General features: G+C 38.8%; 2 protein-coding genes across 2 annotated transcripts; both read left to right on the forward strand.

The window, feature by feature from the left end:
• The first annotated feature begins 4,199 nt into the window (after positions 1–4,199).
• Positions 4,200–5,348, forward strand: LOC140038952 (uncharacterized). Its single transcript, XM_072084646.1, has one exon. It carries the CDS (start codon positions 4,200–4,202, stop codon positions 5,346–5,348), a length of 1,149 nt encoding a protein of 382 aa, XP_071940747.1.
• Positions 5,349–7,650: 2,302 nt separating this feature from the next.
• LOC140038953 (uncharacterized) lies at positions 7,651–11,244 on the forward strand. Its single transcript, XM_072084655.1, has 3 exons — positions 7,651–7,988; positions 8,860–9,946; positions 10,474–11,244. The coding sequence occupies exons 1-3, from the start codon at positions 7,651–7,653 to the stop codon at positions 11,242–11,244; spliced, it is 2,196 nt and encodes a 731-aa protein (XP_071940756.1).
• The last annotated feature ends 12,070 nt before the right edge of the window (positions 11,245–23,314 follow it).

Here is a 23,314-nt window from a genome sequence, read left to right on the forward strand (position 1 = left end):
TCTTAAAGGCTTCCGTTTCAAAGGCTACTTTGATTACCTGTAAGTTTTATATGCTTATATTTTATCATACCTGGGTTGGTTCTGGTATCAGAGCCATTCCGTAATTATAAATTGTTTTTAAAGATATCTTGTTTTAATTTTCTAATTCATGCTTTTATGTTTACTTATCTGATTTAAAATTTTTTCTTAATCATTGGTAAAACATTGAAGCTTTATAAGATGGTTGGTAAGTCCACAATAGGATGTTCCACGCATAGGCTCGGTTGTTCCTGATAGGATAAAAATTTTAAATAGGATATTAAACATGGCTGCATTTCTTAGACAATTAAAATTAGGATCTAGTTCAAAACAAACTAATATAGTACAAAGTCATGAATATCATATGCCCGTAAATAATTCAGACTGGACTATTCCAGGAGAAAAGATAGAACATATTTATAGAATAGGCCCTTTAGATTTCAAAACAACTTTATCTATTAAAACTCATGAAGAGACTACTTCTATTCAAGAATAATATCAAACTATTCCATTATTGAATCATAATACAATTCAAAAGTATCTTAGTAAAGGATATAGATATATTCATATAGGTTTAATTCAAGTTGCGATTAAACCCTTATTTCATTTAGGAGTAGATGCACCTATATATCTAGCTTTAAGAGATACTAGACTCAAAAGATATAAAACTTCACTTTTATCTATGATTCAAACAAATGTATGTAATGGACCAATTTATTTTAACTGTGCTCCAAATTTTTCCGTAGATTTAACAGATCCATATGTTTTGAATTCAGTAATATTGGATATTCATTGACAAGGTGACGAATTTGAAAAACATACAAAGAATTTTGCTATAATTTATAGAATGTATTATAGACCTTTGTCTTCCCAATTAAATCCAAAATTTATAATAACTCCCACTTTAAAAGAAGAAATAACATTATTACAAGTTGATGCTGATAGACCTACTACTTATACTCCAAAAAAATTAAAATGGAATGAAATTACTATACCTAGTGAATTTATAATTCAAAATCCACAAGCACCAAGGAGTATAGAACAAATAAATCCGGAAGATATTATAGGAGAATTTGATGGAAAAGTTTTACTAAGATTTTTTTCATTTAGAGAAAAACCTTCCACTTCAAGCCATTCTTAGATACCAGCTAGAAGATCTAGTTATGAATCAATTGATACAAATTTTCCTGTAGAAAGTACTTCAACATTCAAATTTAAAACTCCTGTTCCAGAGGTAATTAATCAAAATCAATCAGATTATTCTCCAACGCACTCTCAGATGAAAGGAGAAATTAATGTAATAATTAAAGAATATAAAATAAATCATAAATATTTACAAGAAGATTTTGATGATGAAGAAAATATAGGAAAAAGAATTTGGTTTTCTCAATGATCTTCTAAATGCAAAGAAAAATAAATATTAGAATGGAAAAATGAACTAGAAATTAAAAAATTTGATTTTCCTTTCTTTACTTGGTTATCATTCTATATTGCAAAAATAGGAATAGATGATATATATAATACTCCACAAAAAAATGTTCAAACTAATTTATATAAAAAATGGATATTAAAAGACGATCAAGTAATAACGTCAATATATCTCCCATTACAAGAAGTAAAAATTAACATAGGACAAGGAGATATAATTGCATCCTCTTTTAAAAAAGGTAGAGAAGTTGAAGCAAGTAGTAGTGGTAACAATATAAATTTGGATGATATCAAAAAGTTATATCAGCAAAATAATTACACAAATCAAATTCTTCATACTATATCACAACATATAGAAATAATAAGTACTAAGATAGATAGTATTCAAAGACCAGTTACAAGATTTCCTAATAATATTTCAGCACCTCACTTTCAACCAAGAAGCTTTACTAGAGAAAGAGAACAAAAGTTATTTAAAGTGTTAATAATCAAAGAATAAATAATACAGATAATATATTAAATAGAATATCTCAAACATTGCAAAGTTTAACAACAGAAACTCAAACTCAAACTTCTAGAATAAATACATTAGATAATCTAAAAAATAATGACATATTATCAGAAGACTCAAGTTATTCAGAAAGTGATGAAGATATAATTTTACCTATTGAAGATCAATTTAAAGAGGAAGGAGATAATCAAATAAATAAAATAAGAAGAAGAAAACCTCTTAGAAGTAATAAAAAAGATTGGCAAATGATAATTACTAGAAATTATTATCCAAGACCTAGTCCCCCAGATATTCAATATGAAGAAAAATCAAAATTTCATATTACCAAATACGATGGAGATTCAATTTATGAATGGAATATAGATGGAAGAGCAGAATATAAAGTATTAAATACTCTACAAGAAATGGGAATGGCTAGATTAGCCTATAAGCTTAAAAATATTCAAGAAAGAAATGTAGCAACATTATTAGTATCAGGATTCACAAGACAATTAAAAAATTGGTGGGATAATGCTTTAACTCTTCAAGATAAATTATCTATATTAGATCATACGCAAGAAGTCGAAGATGACCAAGGAAATATTCAAGTACAATCGGATGCTACAGAATTTTTAATTGTAACAATAGTAATGTATTTTGTAGGAAATCCAAAAGAAGATCTAAATGCAAATAAAGTATTTTTAACAAATTTAAGATGTCCAACTTTGTCAGACTTTAGGTGGTACAAAGATATGTTTTTAACAAATGTATTAAAAAGTTTAGGTTTTCTGCATGGCTGGCATTCAGCCGCCTGGAGGGGGGGCTGGCCGCTCCTTTGCGGCCGTGCTCTAGGCGCAGCCTTCACCCTCATCATCTCCTTGCAAGATCAAGACTGCGGCACAATACCGTGGAGAGCCGGCCGCCCTTTTCTCGGCAGAGGATATTGCAAAGCTTTCTGCTCCTTTCACTTTTGCTGTGGTTGGAAAATTTTCCCATGGCAGGCCAAGCCTGGATGTCACTCGTAAGTCACTCCTGGCGATCGGTTTCAAGTCCACTTTCACTGTCGGTTTGCTAGATCAGAGGCATATCCTCATACGGTTTTGCTTGGAGGAAGATTTCCTTCGGTGCTGGACAAAGGGGTTCTGGAACGTTGCAGAATTCCCAATGCGTGTTTTTAAATGGAGCCCAGATTTTATAGTTTCAAGTGAATCTTCACGAGCCCCTGTCTGGATTGCGTTAGAGCATTTACCAATCCATTTTTTTGATAAGGTGTCACTTTTCTCTATTGCCAACACCATTGGCAACCCACTGCAAATTGATACCGCAACTGCATCTTTGGCGAGGCCCAGTGTGGCACGCATCTGCGTGGATCTTGATGTCTCACAGGACCTACCCGAGCGCATCTGGATTGGGACAGGCAACTCTGGCTTCTGGCAACGCCTTCACTACGAGAACCTGCCGCTGTATTGCCCTCTTTGCAATAGACAGGGGCACTCCAGTGATGGCTGTCGACAGCACAAATATCGCAGGAATGGATCCAGGCCTCTGACGGCGGCGGCGGCAGCCCAGACCCACGAAGACACGAATGGTGCAAAGCAATCCAAAGCTCCGCAACTAGCGTATCTCATCACCAGAACTGGGACACACCAGAAGCATGAAGAACGGGGGCAGCCATCACAGGTCTCTATGGCTCGACAGGCGCAGGTAGGCAGCGGTCAGGTTGAGTGCTCTAGTCGCGAGTGCCTAGATGGTAGGCAGGTTGCGGCGGCCCAGGTTGAGGATAGCGGTGCCCCCGCTCCTGTCTTGCAAGTTTCTGCAACCCCTCCAGTCTTGGGTCGTATCTGCGATGATTCGCAAATCCAGCAAGCTGCGCATGAGAAGCTGTCCCCCCAAGGCTCCCTTTCGGATGGGGAGGATTTGCCAGAGGTGGGTGCGCGTGATAGGAGGACACTGGTTGCCTCTCTTCAGCAGTTCAGCAAGGCACTGGGGCCTCGGGTTCAGCAGAAGTTTGTTGAACGGGAGGCAGATGGTTTCACCATGGTACTCTCGCGAAAGGCAAGGAAGAAGCGAGCTACCACCCCTCTGACCCGACAGGTCTTGACACGGCAAGCTGTTAAAGCCATTATGGTACCTTTTCACTCTACCTTCAATGAATAATTTGCTTATTTGGAATATAAGGGGAGCGACGAACAGACTTTCTGTAAGTCGCTTGCGTTTATTAATTCGTGTTCATCAAGTTGTTGTTTTAGTACTTTTAGAGCCTATGGCTGAAGCTTTCAATATTGAAAGCTTGCGGTTGAAGTTATCTTTTGATTTTTGTTTATTTAATCCCTCAAATAAGATCTGGGTCTTTTGGCGGTGTGGTTTTCATTTTAATGTCGTGCACAACTCAGAGCAAGTCCTCCATGTTATGGCGGGTCATGACTCTTCGACCGAGACTTTCTTTGCCTCTTTCATTTATGCTAAATGTACAAGGGTGGGAAGGCATGTTCTGTGGTCGGAACTCCGCGCTCTTGCTAGCTCGATCACAAGGCCGTGGTTGGTAGGGGGGGACTTCAATGCTATCCGTACGCTGGCAGAGTATACGGGTCGAGCACATCAAGACCTGGGAGCCATTTCTGATTTTAACGCAGCAATCTCAGACTGTCATCTTCAGGAGTTGCCTTACTCTGGAAGCTCATATACTTGGTCTGGTGTTAGGTCAGGATCTAGGATATGGAAGCGGTTGGATAGGGTCCTGGCCAACCACCAATGGCTCAGCTTCCTACCAAATACTTCGGTCCAGCATCTTAATCGGGCCACCTCTGATCATACGCCCTTATTGGTGCATCTACGGGGGGCTGATGCTAGTGCTCCCAAGCCTTTTAAGTTTCAAAATTTCTGGGTTTCTAGCTCGGAGTTTCAATCGACGGTGCAGAGCAATTGGGAACTTCCTACGCAGGGATATGGTATGTACCGGTTGGCTTTCAAGCTAAAACGCATGAAGGCATGCTTACGCCACTGGAGCAGGCAACATTTTGGCAACATATTTCAGGCTGTCCGGCAGAACGAGTTTGAGGTCCAGCAAAAGGAAATCTTGTTCGAGGCTGCCCCGACGGACGAGGCGAGAGCTGAGCTCCATCGGACCAAAGGCATCCTATTGCACAGTCTTCGGGTGGAAGAGGACTACTGGCGTCAAAAGGCCCGCCTACGGTGGTTAAAGGATGGGGATTGCAATACACGCTACTTCCATGCTTCAGTGAGGGAGAAGCGCTCGAAGCTGGCTATACATCGCATTAAGGATGCGGGGGGAGTTGGCTTGAGGATGAAGACAGCATTGGCCAGGAAGCGGTTGGTTTTTTCCAGAGTCTTCTTACAGCTGAGGAGGTTAGCGACGTGGATGATCTGCTGGTACACATTCCGCGGCTTGTGACTGAGCATCAAAACGATGTCTTATTGGGGGAGGTAACCATGGAGGAGGTCAAGAGGGTGGTTTTCGACCTCGATAAGGATAGTGCCCCGGGTGTGGATGGATTCACTGGCGTTTTTTTTCGTCATTGTTGGAATATCGTAGCTCTTGACATCTTAGCAGCGACTAAGGATTTTTTAGCTGGGACTCCGATCCCAAAAGGTATTGCTAGCACTTTGATTGTCCTAATCCCGAAGAAGCCAAACCCATCTACGTTTGCCGATTTTAGGCCCATTAGCCTGTGCACCTTTGTAAACAAGATTTTTACAAAGGTCCTTGCTAATCGTTTGCAGCCAATCCTCTCGGGCATTGTTTCTGCGGAGCAATCCGCTTTCTGCCCTGGTCGTGATATTGCTGAAAACGTGCTCTTGGCGCAAGAAATGATTGCCTCCATTGACAAGAGGGCATGGGGAAATAACTGCATCTTCAAGCTGGACATGATGAAGGCTTTTGATAGGGTGTCATGGTGGTTCCTACGGCAGCTCCTTTTCAAGTTTGGTTTTGCCTACCGGTTCATTTTGCCCATTTTAAATAATCTCTCCCACAGCTGGTTCTCTGTGTTGGTCAATGGCAGGTCCAAAGGTTTTTTCCAGGCCTCCCGTGGGATTAAGCAAGGCGATCCTCTGTCCCCTCTCCTCTTCATTCTGGCGTCTGAGGCTCTAAGTAGGGGACTGAATGCACAGGTCGAGGGGGGCAGAGTGGTTCACTATGCAACGTCACGTTGTTGCGTTCGGGTCACTCACTTGTCCTTTGCTGACGACATCATCATTTTTTCGCGCGGAGATAGAAGGTCGGTCGGGAATTTGGTTCGGTTCTTAAATTTATACCAAACTGCAACAGGCCAGCGGATTAACAATCACAAGAGTTTATTCATAGCATCGAGGCGGTATGGAACTGGCCAGATTCATAGAATTCAACAGATGACTGGATTCAGGCATGGAACTCTGCCGCTTCCTTATTTGGGATGCAACCTATATGCAGGACGTAGGAAAAAAGAATACTTCCAATTCCTAATCGATAAATTCATTGCTAAACTTGCGGGCTGGCAGAAAAAGATCCTCTCCCAGGGGGGGCGACTCATACTTATTAAACATGTGCTCTCTGCCATACCTACGCACGTGTTAGCCGTTATGGACCCGCCATCCGGGGTGCTAAAGGAGCTGGAACGCCTTATGGCCAATTTTTTCTGGGGGCAGACGGAGCTGGGCCCTAAACATCATTGGCGTTCCTGGAAAAACCTATGTTATCCAGTGGAGGAAGATGGCCTTGGCATACGTTCTTTTAAAAGCATACAAGGGGCTTTCAGCTGCAAACTGTGGTGGCAGTTCCGCCATTCTTCCTCCTTGTGGGCACTATTCATGCGATCCCGTTATAGTGAGGACAATGGGGTAGTCTGTGGAGCATCCAGAGTCTGGCGACGAATGCTGTCCGTTTCTGATATGGTGACGCAATTCACCCGCTTAATTGAGTTAGACGACAGAGCTAGACCAGCTTGGACCCTCACATCTTCTGGCGATTTCACTATTTCTTCAGCTTGGGACGCTTTGCGGCCCAAAAGAGCTTGCCTTGGATCAAGGAAGTGTGTATGGAGTGCCAGTGCTCCTTGCAAGATTGCTGTCTTTATGTGGAAGCTGCTCAATCGGTATCTCCCTTTCCCTGATGCCCTTCAGCGGTTTGGACTCCACCTCCCTTCAAAGTGCCCGTTTTGCTTGAATGGAGAGTCTCAAGATCACGTCTTATCGGAATGCGTTCTAGCATCTCAGGTTTGGAGTTTTTTCGCCAGGGCCTTGTGGGTTCCTCAGTCGCCTACGGTCGACACTATCTACCGTTTACAGCAATGGTGGCTATGTCATCCTCCAGGCTCTGCACGGGGTAAGCTGTGCAAGGTTTTGCCGTTGCTAATCTGTTGGGGGCTTTGGAAAGCTAGGAACATGGCGGTGTTTGAGGGTGTTGTTTTAACCCCAACTCAGGTTTGCTGGAATATTCAAACGCTGCTGCATCACTTGTCTCAGGTCCGGCCTTTCGCTCGAGTGACGCAGGATGACGGGGAGCTGGTCCACTCGGGCTTGTTTCTCCGACTGACATCACTTAAGCGGATGGCCCCACGCTGGGTCCTTTGGGAATCACCACCGGAGGGTTTGTAAAACTAAATGTTGATGGCTCATCTCTAGGGAATCCAGGCTCCTCTGGTGCGGGAGGTGTGTTTCGTGACTCGGGGGGTAATGTCCTCCGTGGTTTCTCCTATTTTTTGGGATCAAGGACAAACATGGAAGCGGAGGCCTCGGCATTACTGGAGGGTATGTTGCTCTCCACAGGTTACCATTCTCTGCAAGTTGAAATGGACTCTCAGGTTCTGATGGCTATGGTGAATGGCAAGGGACGAGTACCTTGGAAGCTATGGAAGACTATCTCAAGCATCCAAGCCTTAGCGCTGGGCCGCCAGGTTACCTTCTCTCATGTCTATCGGGAGGCAAACGGGGTGGCTGACGCCCTGGCAAATCTAGCAAGTTCCACGGGTGTCGGTCACAGCTTTGGGGCCTCCACCCTCCCGGACTACATACAGGGGCTAGCCCGCCTAAATAAGATGCGAATGCCTTATGTACGGTTGTCTTAGCCCTTCTGGCAAACATCTCAGAACAGACTCTTGTGTCTATTTGTGAATAAATTTGGGAGTGGCGTCCCCCCTCGTGTTCGAGGTTAGCCGAAAAAAAAAATGTATTAAGAAAATCAGATTGTAATGCGTCATTTTGGAAGGAAAGATTTATTACAGGATTACCAAGTTTATTTTCTCAAAGAATAATGGATAATTTACAAAAAGAAATGGGAACAGATGTTATTTCATTCGAAAATATTACTTTTGGACAATTATTTGCTTTTGTGAAAAAAGAAGGATTAATATTATGTTCAGAATTAAAACTTCAAATTAAATATGGTTCAAAAACAAAAGAAGTAGGATCATTTTGTGAAGCATTTGGTATAAAAAAAATTAAATCACCATCAGCATACAAAAAGAAAAATAAAAAGGACAAAAAATACCTAAGATATAAAAAATTTAATAAAGACGAAAATTATGACAAAAGGAAAAGCAAAAAATTTTATAAAAAGAAAATTGTCTGCTATAAATGTTGGAAAGTAGGACATAAAGCAAATAAATGTAAATTGAAAGAAAAAATAAATGAAATCTGTGCAGAAGAGGAAGATATAAAAAATAAATTAATAAATGAAAAAGAACAAAGCACAGAAGATGGTTATTATAATGATATAAGTAGTTCAGAAAGTGAAAAAAATTGTAATTGTCTCAACAGTCCAAAATACATAAATGTAATTACAAAAAGGGAAGATAAAGAATTTTTATTAGACATAATAGAAAAAATTGAGGATCCCTTAGCAAAAAAGGAATATTTAGAAAGATTAAAAAGTTTAATCATTCAAGAAGAAAAAATGCCAAAAATAATTGAACCCTTTAGCATTTCAGGTGGACACCAGAATTTAAGGTTACCAGCGAATCCACTCATGCGCCTGTCTGGGTTGCTCTGGAACATCTGCCCATCCATTTTTTTGACAAAGTATCGCTGTTTTCAATTGCTGCGGCCATTGGCAGTCCTTTGCAAGTTGATGCTGCGACTGCTAATTTGGTTCGGCCCAGTGTTGCACGTATTTGCATCGATCTGGACATCTCCCGGGAATTGCCGAGTCGCATCTGGATTGGGACGGGCAGCAATGGGTTTTGGCAGCGGGTAGCGTATGAAAACCTGCCCGCATACTGCTCGCTTTGCAGCCGCCAGGGTCACTGCAATACAGACTGTCGACAGAGCAGGCGTGGGAATAGGGGCAGACCAGTCGGAGAAGGGGATGCCAGGGCTATGGAGGCTCAGGCTTTGGAGGGGAGGAGCGCCGCTGCTGCCCAGCCCAGGGAGGCAGTTTTGCAACCAGCGCCCTTGCCTGGCCTCTTGCTGTCCGCAGATGCTGCGCCTGTTAGGGCTGCCATGCCTGCCTTGCTTATCCAGGAGGGGGTCGTCACGGAGAACCCTTCAGCCTTGGGACAGAGCAGGCGTGGGACTAGGGGCAGACCAGTCGGAGGAGGGGATGCCAGGGCTATGGAGGCACAGGCTCTGGAGGGGAGGAGCGCCGCTGCTGCCCAGCCCAGGGAGGCACCAGCGCCCTTGCCTGGTCTCTTGCTGACCGCAGATGCTGCGCCTGTTGGGGCTGCCATGCCTGCCTTGCATATCCAGGAGGGGGTAGTTGTCACGGAGAACCCTTCAGCCTTGGGGAAAATTTGCGATGATACACAGCTCCATTTAGTCGAGCAAGAAAAGGTTCCCTCCCAGGGCTCTCTCTCGGATGGAGAGGATCAGCCGGGAAGGACCGCACCAGACAGGGCTGCGCTGATAGCCTCCTTCCAGCAGTTCAGTTCGGCTTTGGGGTCGCGGTTGCCCACGCAAGTTGCAGACTGCGACAAGTCCGGCTTCACCATGGTGCTCCCGCGGAAGTCGAGGAAACGAAGGGTGTACCATGCTATTCCCCGGCAGATTCTTACGCGACAAGCTTCTAAAGCCATCGAGGTACCCCATCTTTCTTTTCCCAATGCATAATCTCCTCATTTGGAACATTAAAGGAGCGACGAATAAAGCATCCGTTCGTCGTCTGCGGGCTTTGCTCCGACTACATCACATTGCTGTTTTAGTTCTCTTAGAACCTATGGCAGATGCATGCAACGTCGAAACCTTGCATGTGAAGCTTTCTTTTGATTTTTGCTTGCTTAATACCTCGAATAAGATTTGGGTTTTTTGGCGTTTCGGCTTTCATTTTCATGTGCTCTGCAATTCGGAACAATCCTCCATGTTATGGTCGGCCACGATTCTTGGACTGAGACTGTGAATGCATCATTTGTTTATGCCAAGTGTACCAGGGCCGAAAGGCGTATCTTATGGTCTGAGTTGAGCTCCCTCGCTGGGTCCATCTCCCGACCTTGGCTGGTAGGGGGGATTTCAGCGTTATCAGCACCCTGGCAGAGTATGCGGGCCGATCGACCCAAGACCTTGGGGCGATTTCTGATTTTAATGGTGCAATTTCAGCCTGCCATCTCCAGGAGCTCCCCTTCTCCGGAAGTACTTACACATGGTCAGGCGTTAGAGCCGGTGCCAGGATTTGGAAGCGGCTGGATAGGGTGCTTGTCAATCAGCACTGGCTCGATTTCTTACCGAATACCTCTGTCCAACATCTCAATCGTGCCACCTCTGATCACTCGCCCTTGTTAGTGACTCTGCGGCCTGCCGCGGCTAGCTTTCCGAAGTCTTTCAAATTCCAGTCGTTTTGGGTTTCAAGCCTTGGGCTCTTGCTGCTGGTGCAAAGCAATTGGGATTTACCCACGCAGGGGTATGGTATGTACCGCTTGGCTTTCAAGCTAAAGCGGTTGAAAGCCTGTTTAAGGCAATGGAGTAGAGAGCATTTCGGCGACATATTCCAAGTCGTCCGGCAGCACGAGGTTGAGGTTCAGCAAAAGGAGGTTATATACGAAACTCACCAAACAGAAGAGACGAGGGCCGAACTACACCGCGCACAAGGCCGCCTGCTACACAGCTTACGTATTCAAGAGGACTACTGGCGACAGAAGGCGCGCCTACGCTGGGTGAGTGACGAGGATTCAAACACACAATACTTCCATGCTTTTGTTAGGGAAAAGCGGTCGAAACTTGTCATACATCGCATTCAGGATGCGGATGGGACATGGCTTGAAGGTGACGACAGTGTTGGAGAGGAGGCAGCTAGGTTCTTCCAACAACTTCTCAGATCAGGGATGTTGAGGATCTTTTGGCCCATATACCGGAGCTCGTGTCGGCGGCTCAGAATGGGGAATTAATGAGAGAAGTCACGATGGAGGAAGTAAAAGGGGTCGTGTTTGACCTGGATAAGGATAGCGCCCCGGGTGTGGATGGCTACACTGGCATTTTTTTCCGCCATTGCTGGGACACTGTGGCTCTTGATGTTTTGGCTGCGACGAGAGACTTTCTGGCTGGGACCCCGATCCCAAAGGGTATTGCTAGTACCGTCATTGTGCTGATCCCGAAGAGGCCAAATCCAGCTACATTTGCAGATTTTCGTCCCATTAGCCTATGCACTTTCGTTAACAAGGTTTTTACGAAAGTACTTGCTAATAGATTGCGGGCTTTTCTCCCAGGCTTTATTTCTCCCGAGCAATCTGCTTTTTGTCCAGGCCGCGATATCGCCGAAAATGTCCTCTTGGCCCAGGAAATGATTGCATCCATCAACAAGAAAACTCGGTGACACAATTGCATTTTCAAATTGGACATGATGAAAGCTTTTGATAGAGTATCCTGGGAGTTTTTGCAACGGCTCCTTCAGAAGTTTGGGTTTGAGTATAGGTTTATCTTGCTCATTTTGAACAACCTCTCTCAGAGTTGGTTTTCCGTGATGGTGAATGGCAGAGCTAGGCACTTTTTCCAGGCGACACGGGGTATCAAGCAAGGAGATCCTCTGTCCCCCCCTCCTTTTCATTCTCGCCGCTAAAACCCTTAGTCGGGGTTTGAATGCGCAAGTAGCGGATGGCAGGGTGGCCCCTTACTCATTGTCCAGAGGCTGTGCTGGGGTCACATACTTATCTTTTGCTGACGATATTGTGATTTTTGCCCGTGGGGACAGGCAGTCTGTGGACAGCCTGGTCCGATTTTTATCACTCTATCAGGCTGGTTCGGGCCAACGGGTTAATACCCACAAGAGTTTTTTCATAGCTTCCCGTCGGTGTGGCTCGGGCCAAATACGCCGAATTCAGCAGCTAACGGGCTTCAGACATAGCTCCTTCCCTTTCCACTATTTGGGGTGTAATCTTTATGTTGGGCGCCGGAAAAAAGAATACTTCCAGTATCTGATTGATAAGTTTGTTGCTAAGTTGGCTGGCTGGAAGAAAAAGCTGCTCTCACAGGGCGGTCATCTCATCCTCATTAAGCATGTCCTTTCTGCCATCTCTTTGCACGTACTGGCAGTAATGGATCCCCCCAAAGGAGTGCTAAGGGATCTTGAGCGCTTAATGGCGAACTTTCTCTGGGAATGCACGGAATTTGGTCCAAAGCATCATTGGTGTTCTTGGCGGAACCTATGTTATCCGGTGGAGGAGAATGGTCTTGGAATCCGAGCGTTTGAAGACACTCAGGGGGCGCTCAACTGCAAATTATGGTGGCGGTACAGCAACTCGTCCTCCTTATGGGCAACTTTTATGAGATCTCGCTATGGTGTAGGCAACGGGCCTGCACACGGGAGTTCCAGGGTCTGGGGACGGATGCTTGCTGTTCGGGATACGGTGGACCAGTTCACGCAAGCTGTCGATTTGGAGGACAGTGTTCAGCGGGCCTGGGTCCTTACACCCTCTGGCGATTTCACTATCTCCTCAGCATGGGATACTATCCGGCCTATGCAGGAGTGCCTCTGGACCAGGAAGTGCGTTTGGAGTAGCCGTGTTCCCTGCAAGATTGCTGTGTTCATGTGGAAGCTGCTCAACAACTACTTACCGTTTCCAGACACCTTGCAGCGTCTTGGTTTTCGGCTTCCCTCTAAATGCCAGTTTTGCCTGGGAGGGGAATCTCAAGATCATGTAATGTCGGAATGCACTCTTGCTACTGAGGTATGGAATTTCTTCTCCAGGGCCCTGTCAGTGCCCACCATGGGCCCGACTGGAATCTTAGGTCGCTTGCAGCAATGGTGGCTTCTCCAGCCTCCAGGCACTGCCCGGGGGATGATTTGTAGGGTGTTGCCATCGCTTATATGTTGGGGGCTGTGGAAGGCTCGGAACATGGCAATGTACGAGGGCGCTGCTGCGTCACCGGCACAGGTTTGCAGGGAGGTAAAAACTCTTTTGCTTAACATATCTCAGGTTCATCCTTTCGTCCAGGTGGCACAGGATGATGGGGAGCTGGCCCACTTGGATTTTTTGCTTCGCATGGAACTGAAGAAGTCCGTGCTTCCACGCTGGGTTGCATGGTTGCGGCCGCCTATCGGGTGTGTTAAGTTAAATATTGATGGCTCTTCTTTAGGGAATCCAGGTCTCTCTGGAGCGGGAGCGGTTTTTCGTGATTCAGGTGGTAGCATCCTTTGTGCCTTCTCGTGGTTTTTGGGATCCCGGACAAACATGGAAGCGGAGGCCATGGCATTACTGGAGGGTTTGTTACTTTCCGCTACTTTCCATTCTTTGCACGTTGAAATGGATTCTCAGGTATTGCTGAAGATGGTGAACGGCGATGGTAGAGTTCCTTGGAGGCTATGGCGTACTGTCTCGCGTATCAAAGCTTTGATGCTCGGACGCCAGATCACTTTCACTCATGTTTACAGAGAGGCAAACGCGATTGCTGATGCCCTGGCGCGCCTGGCAAGCACCACGCATGTTTCCCAGTCTTTTCCCCCCTCCCCGTTGCCTGCCCGCATACGGGGGTTAGCCCACCTGGATAGGATACAGATGCCTTATGTTCGTTTGTCTTAGCCTGACTGGCGGTTTGCCAGCATTCTTGGTGTACATTATTGATCTTTTTGAATAACATTTGGAGTGGCGCCCGCCCCCATAACGGGGGTTAGCCGGAAAAAAAATGAGAAAAGAAACTACTAAAGATCTTCAAACAGAAATTAATAATTTAAAAAATCAAGTAAAACAATTACAAAAAGAAATTATAGAATTAAAAACTAAAGATTTAGAAATAGAAGCAAAAATAACATTAATAGAAAATCAACCTTCTACTTCAAAAACATTAAGCACAGAAGAAATAATTATTAAAGGAGATCCTCCAAATAAGAAACAATATTTAAATATAATAGAAAAAATAACATTTCAAAAGTGGTATATTTTAGTCACAATAACAGTGGAAGATTTTAAAGAAACATGTATAGCTTTACTAGATAGTGGAGCAGATTCAAGTTGTATAAAAGAAGAAATAATCCCTACTAAATATTGTGATAGAACGAATGAAATTTTAATGGCAGCAAATGGAGAAAATTTACAAGTAAAATATAAATTCACAAAAGGATCAATATGTAATGATAATTATTGTATTAGACATAATTTTTTAATTGTAAAAAATATAAGCAATGATATAATATTAGGAACACCTTTTCTAATTCAAATATACCCATTTTCAGTAGGATATAAAGGAGTTTCTACTAATATTATGGGAAAAACTATTACTTTTAAATTTTTAACCCCAATAAGACAAAGAGAATTGCAAATATTACAATCATCATCTATTTACAAAACAATAAATACTATTACTAAAGTTAAACAACATATAAATTACATAAAAGAAGAAAAATCTTATTTAAAAATTGAAGAACAACTAAAAGAAATAAAAATGCAAAAAAGAATTTTAGAATTAGAAGAATTAATAAAAAGAGAGGTTTGTGCTGATATTCCGAATGCTTTTTGGGATAGAAAACAACATGTAATAAAATTACCTTATGAAAAAGATTTTAATGAGAGAAATATTCCAATAAAAGCTAGACCTATACAAATGAATGCTAAATTATTAGAATTTTGTAAGAAAGAAATAAAAACATTAATGGACAAAAGATTAATAACCCCATCAAAATCACCTTGGAGTTGCACAGCTTTTCATGTTATGAATCAAGCTGAAAAAGAAAGAGGAGTTCCAAGATTAGTTATTAATTATAAACCATTAAATAAAGTTTTACAATGGATTAGATACCCAATTCCAAATAAAAGGGATTTATTAATTAGGTTATATAATGCAAAAATATTCTCAAAATTTGATTTAAAATCAGGATATTGGCAAATAATAATAGCCCTTGAAAACAGATATAAAACAGCATTCACAACACCTTTTGGTCACTATGAATGGAAAGTAATGCCATTTGGATTAAAAAATGCACCCTCAGAATTTCAAAATATAATGAATGATATATTCAATCCCTATAGTTCATTCAGCATAGTTTATATAGATGATGTATTAATATTTTCAGAATCATTAGAACAACATTTTAAACATTTAAATATATTTTTAAAAATAATAAAGAAAAATGGATTAGTTCTATCATCATCTAAAATGAAATTATTTCAAGCTAAAATCAGATTTTTAGGACATGACATAGATAAAGGAACAATAAAACCGATAAATAGAGCTTTAGAATTTGCAAATAAATTTCTAGATGAAATAAAAGAGAAAAATCAATTGCAAAGATTTTTAGGATGCTTAAATTATATTGCAGACTTCACATCTCAGGCATGAACATGACAACATTATTACAAAACCAACAAACAATATCGTCCGAAGCTTGAAAGATCAAAGCTTCATGAAGCGGAGAATAATTCAAAGATTAATCCTCAACAGACATTGGCTCAAGGAATGGGGAACACAAACACCTGAATATGGCAAAATAATTCAGGAGACAAAACAAGAGCTATCTGCAACAATCTGCTAAAAATACAAACAAATATTCAAGCTGGCTCAATCGGAACAAAATTTAAAAAAAAATTATTTTTTATTGTAACATCGGAAGCACTATAGCAGTCCGGCAAGTCACTGTGTAAACATGGCAACAAAAAGACAAACGATGCACTGTAGCGCATTGTACCAGTAATGTAGCAAATCACTGTAGCGGGTACTATAGCAACATGAAAATTTTGCTATAAATACCCCTCAAATCCAACACAATTCACACACCATTCAGAACACAATTCAGAACATCATTCTTCAAGCTCTTCCTTCTCTCTAGATTTGAAGAAACTCTCTCTCTCTCTTTCTCTCTACAAACTAGTTTAGTTTTTAGTTTTTATTCAAACAAGGAAGCAAGCCTTGTACAAGTTTCATATTCTGTAAGTTCTTCTTATTCTCATATTCAATCTTATTTAATCAAATGGTCGGTTGAACCGCCTCATATTCATATTCATTTACTTGTTTAATTTATTTTGTTTATACTAACCATCCATGGCCGATTATACCACCTAAACTAATACTCTAATTGAGTGGCAGTCCGACTGCGACCCACTTCCTAACCTTTATGCTTTCCTTTTAATTTATTTCATTTACTTTTCTAGTTTAAAGGGCTAACCCCTTGTCCTGTCTGGTTTAGTGTTTGAAGAATAACTAGAAGAGGTAGAGTTAGTTCTAAAAAAGGAAGCCATGAGAAAAGAAAAGCAATTAAATAAATAAGCTCAAATAAATAAATAAACTTTATATTCCTCTTCCCTTTGGCACAAAATCCTTCGGGATCTATGGAGGACAATCGTATTTCTAAACTGATTATAACAAAGATAGTGAGGACATTACAAGAAAAGATCTAACCTTTTGAGAAAGATTAACTATACATGATGACCATATTTCCATCATAATAAAGATAGTGATGAACCTACAAGAAAAGATCTAATCTTTTGAGAAAGATGAACTATACATGACGACTATATTTTCAAACAAAATCATAATATTAATAGTAAAAACCCATGAAATCAGTCCGATCTTTTGACACTTCACCATCCTGAATCTTGGATCACAAGAACCTTAACAACCCTACAGGACTGCCAAATCTCATGGCTCGGCCTAGACCGAAGGTTAGCAATTACAGGCTCTATGTCCTTCGGACAGATCCAAAGTCATAAAATCAATTCTATCAATACCATAATAAGTTTGAATACATTAGATAGTAATCACGAAGTTAACCAGTCTTATTAGACAGATCTAAACTTATAAATCTACACTAACAACATCATAAATAAAGAAAGATGGTAATCACGAAATTAAGCAATCTCATCAGACAGATCTAAACTTATAGATCTACACTATCAACATCATAAAAAGTAAAGAAAGATAGCCATCACCCCACTTCCCCCTCTGGCTATCTTTCTATGATGTTGCTAGTGTAGATTTACAGAATATATACATACATATATATACACATATATATGTATGTATATGTATATATATAGGTATACATACATATGTATATATACATACACATATATTATGAAAGTGTGTATATATATATGTATATATAGACATACCTATATATAGATACATATATATATTCATATACATGCATATATACATACATATATGTATATAGACACATACATATATATACATATACATGCATATATTTTTTTTTTCAAATTTTAAACTTTTTTATTCCACCGAAACAATCAATAAGTTCCGCTTACATATGCCGAAATTTTCGAACTGAAGGCATGCCTAATCTATCTAGCCTAATTGCCCCACGGGCCAGCCTCGGGAACATACGAAAACAGTCATAGACTTTGACCTGGTGCTCAGGATGAGATATACCCACATTAGACAACGCATCCGCTACTGTGTTAGCTTCCGTATATATATATATATATGTATACATATATCTACATACATATATATATACATATATATATGTATGAATTGGGGGGAGAGATGGGTTGGGTGGTAAGGGGGCAGTAAGTGTTAGCGAGAGGTCTCAAGTTTGAATTCTTCCGCTTACAATATATATATATTATATATATGAATTAGCCACTTTTGAATTAAATTTTTTTTCTTAAAGAAAAGTTACTTATTTTTATTGTGCTAATTATTTAATTTTTTAAAAAATTAAACATATAATTTGATGATTCATAATAAATTGATCCAAAAATAATTACTTTATTGGTCCACATACAAATATCCAGTTTTGCCCAATTGATTAGATTTATTCTCACTCTTTCTGTATTAACTGCACCTACAGAACAATCATTTTCAATTATGAAGATAATCAAGACAAAGGTTCAAAACAAGTTGAAAGATAATTTCTTGAATGATTGCCTAATTGTGTATATAGAAAAGGAGGCTGCTGGCAAATTTAGTGTTGATCAATTATAGATAAATTTAGTTCTATAAAAGAACATAAAACTCAATTTACTTTTATGAAAAGAAGTTGAAATCTCAAGGTATGTTAACATAACTTTTATCCCTTTTTTAATTAAAAATAGTATTATTTATATTGCATAGTTATATATTTTTTTTCATAGGTGACATATTGGAACATCTTCTTATAATGTACAACTTGAATAGTTTGTGATGTTATAAGATATTTAATCAAAAATTATTTCTTGCCTTAATTCTGGTTATGCTATGTTGCATATTTATGAAATAAACATACCTTTATAATTAAAGTTAATATATGATATTTTTAGATGTCATATATTAAAATAGATGGAAATTATTTTGAATATAACATATTAAGATAATTTTGTTGGGAAAATTTTTGTCTCCTTCAAGAAAAAAATCCTTGCTACATCACCGCCTTAACTAATGTTATGGTTGTTTAATTTTAATCCATGATTGGATGGGATGCCTTTAATTTTCTTCATTCACCTTATTTGTTTTTGTCATTCTTTCATAGGCGGGAATTTGAAGCTGGTTATATTGGAATGATGCTAATGTCTATAGCCGGCTATGTCTCCAGATATGCTGCATTATATTGGGACAAACAATTCTTATATGAAGATCGTTTCTCAACTCACCCCCAGCAGAAATTTACCCCTATCATGATGTTGGAGCTGTGGCACTGCAACTATACCCCCAAGTAGCCTGCACTTTGTCTATATATATATATATATATATCGAGCAGTTTCTTGGCATAGTTGAGACTGATTTAAGTTGAACCTTACTTCCCTTTGCTAGGAGACTTTATACAGAGTTAATACACTTTATCCCCTTGTGGCTTAGTAATTTTTCACATAACCCCCCTATGATTTCAAGAGTTATACACAACTCCCTCATGATTTGAATTAAAGTATCAAACTGACGGAATTTGCATTTCATAACAGAATCAACTAAAATGTCAAAAGTAACCCCATATAAACATCATACAGGGGTTATATGGTAAAATATAAAATCATATAGGGTTAAAGTGTCAATCATATTAAGTTTTTATATTTTGATCACTTTATGCATATTAAGTTTATATATTTTGATCACATTAGCCATTTTAGTTTTTAAACATGGGTAATTTTGACATTTTTATGGATCCCGTTACAAATAATCATTTCCGTCATTTTGATACTTTTATCCAAAATATGAGAGAGTTATATATAGTTTTTGAAACTATTGGGAGGTTATGTGAAAAATTACTAAATTATAGGGAGGTAAAGTGTATTTTGCTCTTAAGTTTTTGTATTGGCAATTATTTTTCCCAAATGAGAAGATATATTTTTTAATTGCAAGAAGTTGTAAATAAACCACACAATGGCCATGGAATTTAATGTCTGCATGAGGTTAGCATTAAAACATTTGGATCTCTATTGCCTTCATGTATTCAATTATTTCAGTCATTTTGAATGATTGCAAGACAAAAATAGCTTATGTGAAACTTCCCTCAAGAAACAAGTAGTGTTTAGTGTGGAGCTACGAGAAGGGATTATTAGGGTGCAATAGAGTGAAGTATAAAGTGGGGAAAATCGTTCAAAACACTTCTCACATTTTGCAAAATGACTTTTTTCATCCCTTACTTTTAAAAGTGTACTTTTACATCCTTTACAAATTCGCATTGGTCAAATTTGGTTCCTACGTAAGTTTCCGACTAGTTTTTAGTCGAAATCCACCATGTACCTTGCACATTGTTATTTTTGAAGAGCAATATTGTCAAATCAAAATTTGTATAATTCGATCTACAGTTTCTCACATTTTTACAAAATGAATTGTTTCGTCCCCACATTTCACAAAATAAATTTTTTTCATCCCTCACATTTTATAAAATGAATTTTTTCATCCCTCATTGATCATGTGTACGAATAACTTTTTTTTTAAAAAACTCATATATATATATTTATTTGATTCACATAAACAATAGAAATAGCATGTAATATATCTCTATTTGATTTCACCGGAAAATACTGTTCAAGTGAAATTAAACAAATATATACAAGAGTTTAAAAAAATATTTGTTAATTTTTCACTCATGTTCATTTCCTTTGACTCGAAAATTAAAAACAAAGAAGACATTTAATCCTCAACATTATCAATTATAATCAAATTTTAAGACAATTATAAGACAAGTAATTCAACTATTGGTCTTAAAGGTGCGAGTAGAAAATTTAGATTTAAGTCACAATTTGTTAGCATGACTATAGAACTTAAATTAAGACCGATTAATTAGATAACCTTATTACACAGCTCAATAAATGAATTATTACCAAAGGACAAAAGGCCACAAATATTGAATAGTTTCACATGATGAAATCAAATATATATATATATATGTTTAAAACAAAATTATTAGTTTTAAACCCATGTATATATCTATTGAATAACATCTGTACAACTACAATTAATCTGTTTAGGTGAAATCAAATAGAAATATATTACATAATATTCATACTGTTTAGGTAAAATCAAATAGATATATACATGGATTTTATTTTTTTAAAAAAAAAAGAACTAGTAATTTACATGGTCAATGAGGGATGAAAAAATTCATTTTATAAAATCCGAGGGATGAAAAAATTTATTTTGTGAAATATGAGGGATGAAACAATTCATTTTGTGAAATGTAAGGGACTATAAATCAGATTATGTAAAATTTGATTTGACAATTTTACTCCTCAAAAATGATCACATGCAAAGCACGTGATGAATTCAGGCCAAAAATTAGTCGAAAACTTAGGCGGGATTCAAATTTGACCAATATAAATTAGTAAGTGACGTAAAATTACACTTTTAAAAATGAGAGACTAAAAAAGTTATTTTATTTGAACGATTTTTCCTATAATGTGAGACGAGGTGAGAAAGCGATAAAGCAAGAAAAAAGGAGAGAATGAAGTGTGTGAATGTGTTGGGGAAGGACCGAGAGGTGTGTGATTGTGGGTGGAGTCAAAGTAGTGTTCATTTGTTTAAGGAGACAAGGGAGCATAGGCAGGAGAAAAAGAATAAGAGGTGTGTGAGTAAGAATGGCAATGGGGTAGGGTTGGGGCGGTGAACCCCTCCCCCCCTTCCCGCTCCACTGCCAACTAATTTTCCCCGCCCTTGTCTCGTCCCCCATCCCCCACTCTATTAGCCCTACCCCGCTTCCCTCACAGGGGCATAAAAATTTGTTATATAATTTCATTGTAGTCAAATTTTAGCAAATAACCATGATGCAAATATGAAGAACCGGCTCCCTTCCAAATCTATAAAGATTATTCCAAGCTGAATTGGTGGTGTTACTTTACTACAACTTGTTGTCATTCATAAAGAGTAAAAGCAAGTTAGTTTAGTTAGTTGTTTTGTTAGTAAGTGATGTCATTTATTGGTATTGTCAAGTAAAAGGTTTAATTGTCAATTTAGTTGATGTTTTAGTGGTTTAATTATAGAGTTAATATTCGGTCAGATTAGTCTTCAAAGAGGCCGAATCTTAGTTGGATTTTTAGTCCAAATCACATTAGGGTTTGAGTCATTGTAAGGCTATAAATAGCCTAGTCTTTCCAATGTTTATTATTATTGAGAATTTTCTAAAAAAATATGTGAGTTATCACTTTTTTCTTGCTCCAAGAGAGCCCTTCTTGAATATTTGAGAGTTCTCTTGAGTTATTTAATTCAAACTTATCAATCAAATATCCGCCTTGGTTATGGCGTTCTTCTACCAATACTTTTGGTTCACTAAATCATTAGAGGGGTTGAGGTTGTTCCATCTTTGTATCCATAACCTGGTCAAGATAGATCCTTCCGCTGCCTATATAATTTGTTTCTTTGAGAGCGGAAATTTGGAGAATCGAGTTCGCATCAGTTGGTTCAAGATTAAAATATCAACACATCTCAAATCATTATTTATTGCAATTTCACAATTGAAACCCATAAAACAATCAAACAAAAATTATTTGAATACAATCCAATATGATGAAACAAATATAAATAAAGTAGAAAAGGTTTTCACCTTTGAAACAAATACAATCACTAAGTCATCTTTGTATTTTTTTTTGAGAAAAAAAGTGTTATTATGTTAAGTGTAATTAGGAATTTAATATAAATGTATTAGTAAATTTAGTATAACTAATTAATAATTTCTATTAGTAGACATGTGTAATTATTAGTATAATTGATAATATCGATTATATTACATATATTAATATACATTATATAATACTTACAACTAATAATATTATTATTATAAGTTTGTAACTAATATATATATATATATATATAATTTTTTTAACAGCCCTCGCCTCATTTCTTTATGGGGAAAAAAATTCCTCCCTATCCCGCCCCATTAGCCCCCACGGGCACCTGCTCCAATTGTTATCCTTATGTGTAAGCTGAAAATTAGATAGAAGATAAGGTTATGTAGTGATGGGTATTTCCCTTTTTATTTCCTTTTCTTTTGCTTTTAAAATTAGGCACAAGGATGACATCTAATGTGTCACAAGATCAATTTCATAACTTCCAGCATAAAAAGGAAATAAGTCTAAAATAAGTCCTTTAGTTTTAGCTTTATTTGTTTAGGAAACAAATTGTTAGCCATCGAGTCCATTTGTGTCGCAATAGTGTGAGGACTCGAAAATTTATTATTTGTAAATCCCTAATTTTAGCTTAATTAATTATTTATTTGGATTTTTGTCACGAATAATATTTTCTAGCCTTATTAGACCTAAGTACATGGTATTATAGTTTCGTTATATTTTTAAAGTATCTCGCTTCAAAAATTATTTTCTTAGAAGCTTGTTTAGTGAAAAAATGAAAATGCGTTTGGAAAATTTAACCAATTGGGAGTACATTAAGCCCGAAAAATTGGAGACATATACAATGGTCTTAAAATAGGTAAATTTAGGTTTAAGTACTCAAGTGATAGTTAGTGGTACGATCGTTATAAGAATTTCTCGAAGGTTTCACTTTATCGCGCCTAAATTGGAAATATGCGTTTTCACGCGCGCGATTAATTGAGGGACTTTAAACCATTATTTTGGGACAATTAAGGGTGAATAATATTTA

This window comes from Coffea arabica, chromosome 1c, assembly GCF_036785885.1.
Source record: "Coffea arabica cultivar ET-39 chromosome 1c, Coffea Arabica ET-39 HiFi, whole genome shotgun sequence".
Taxonomy (NCBI): Eukaryota; Viridiplantae; Streptophyta; class Magnoliopsida; order Gentianales; family Rubiaceae; genus Coffea; species Coffea arabica.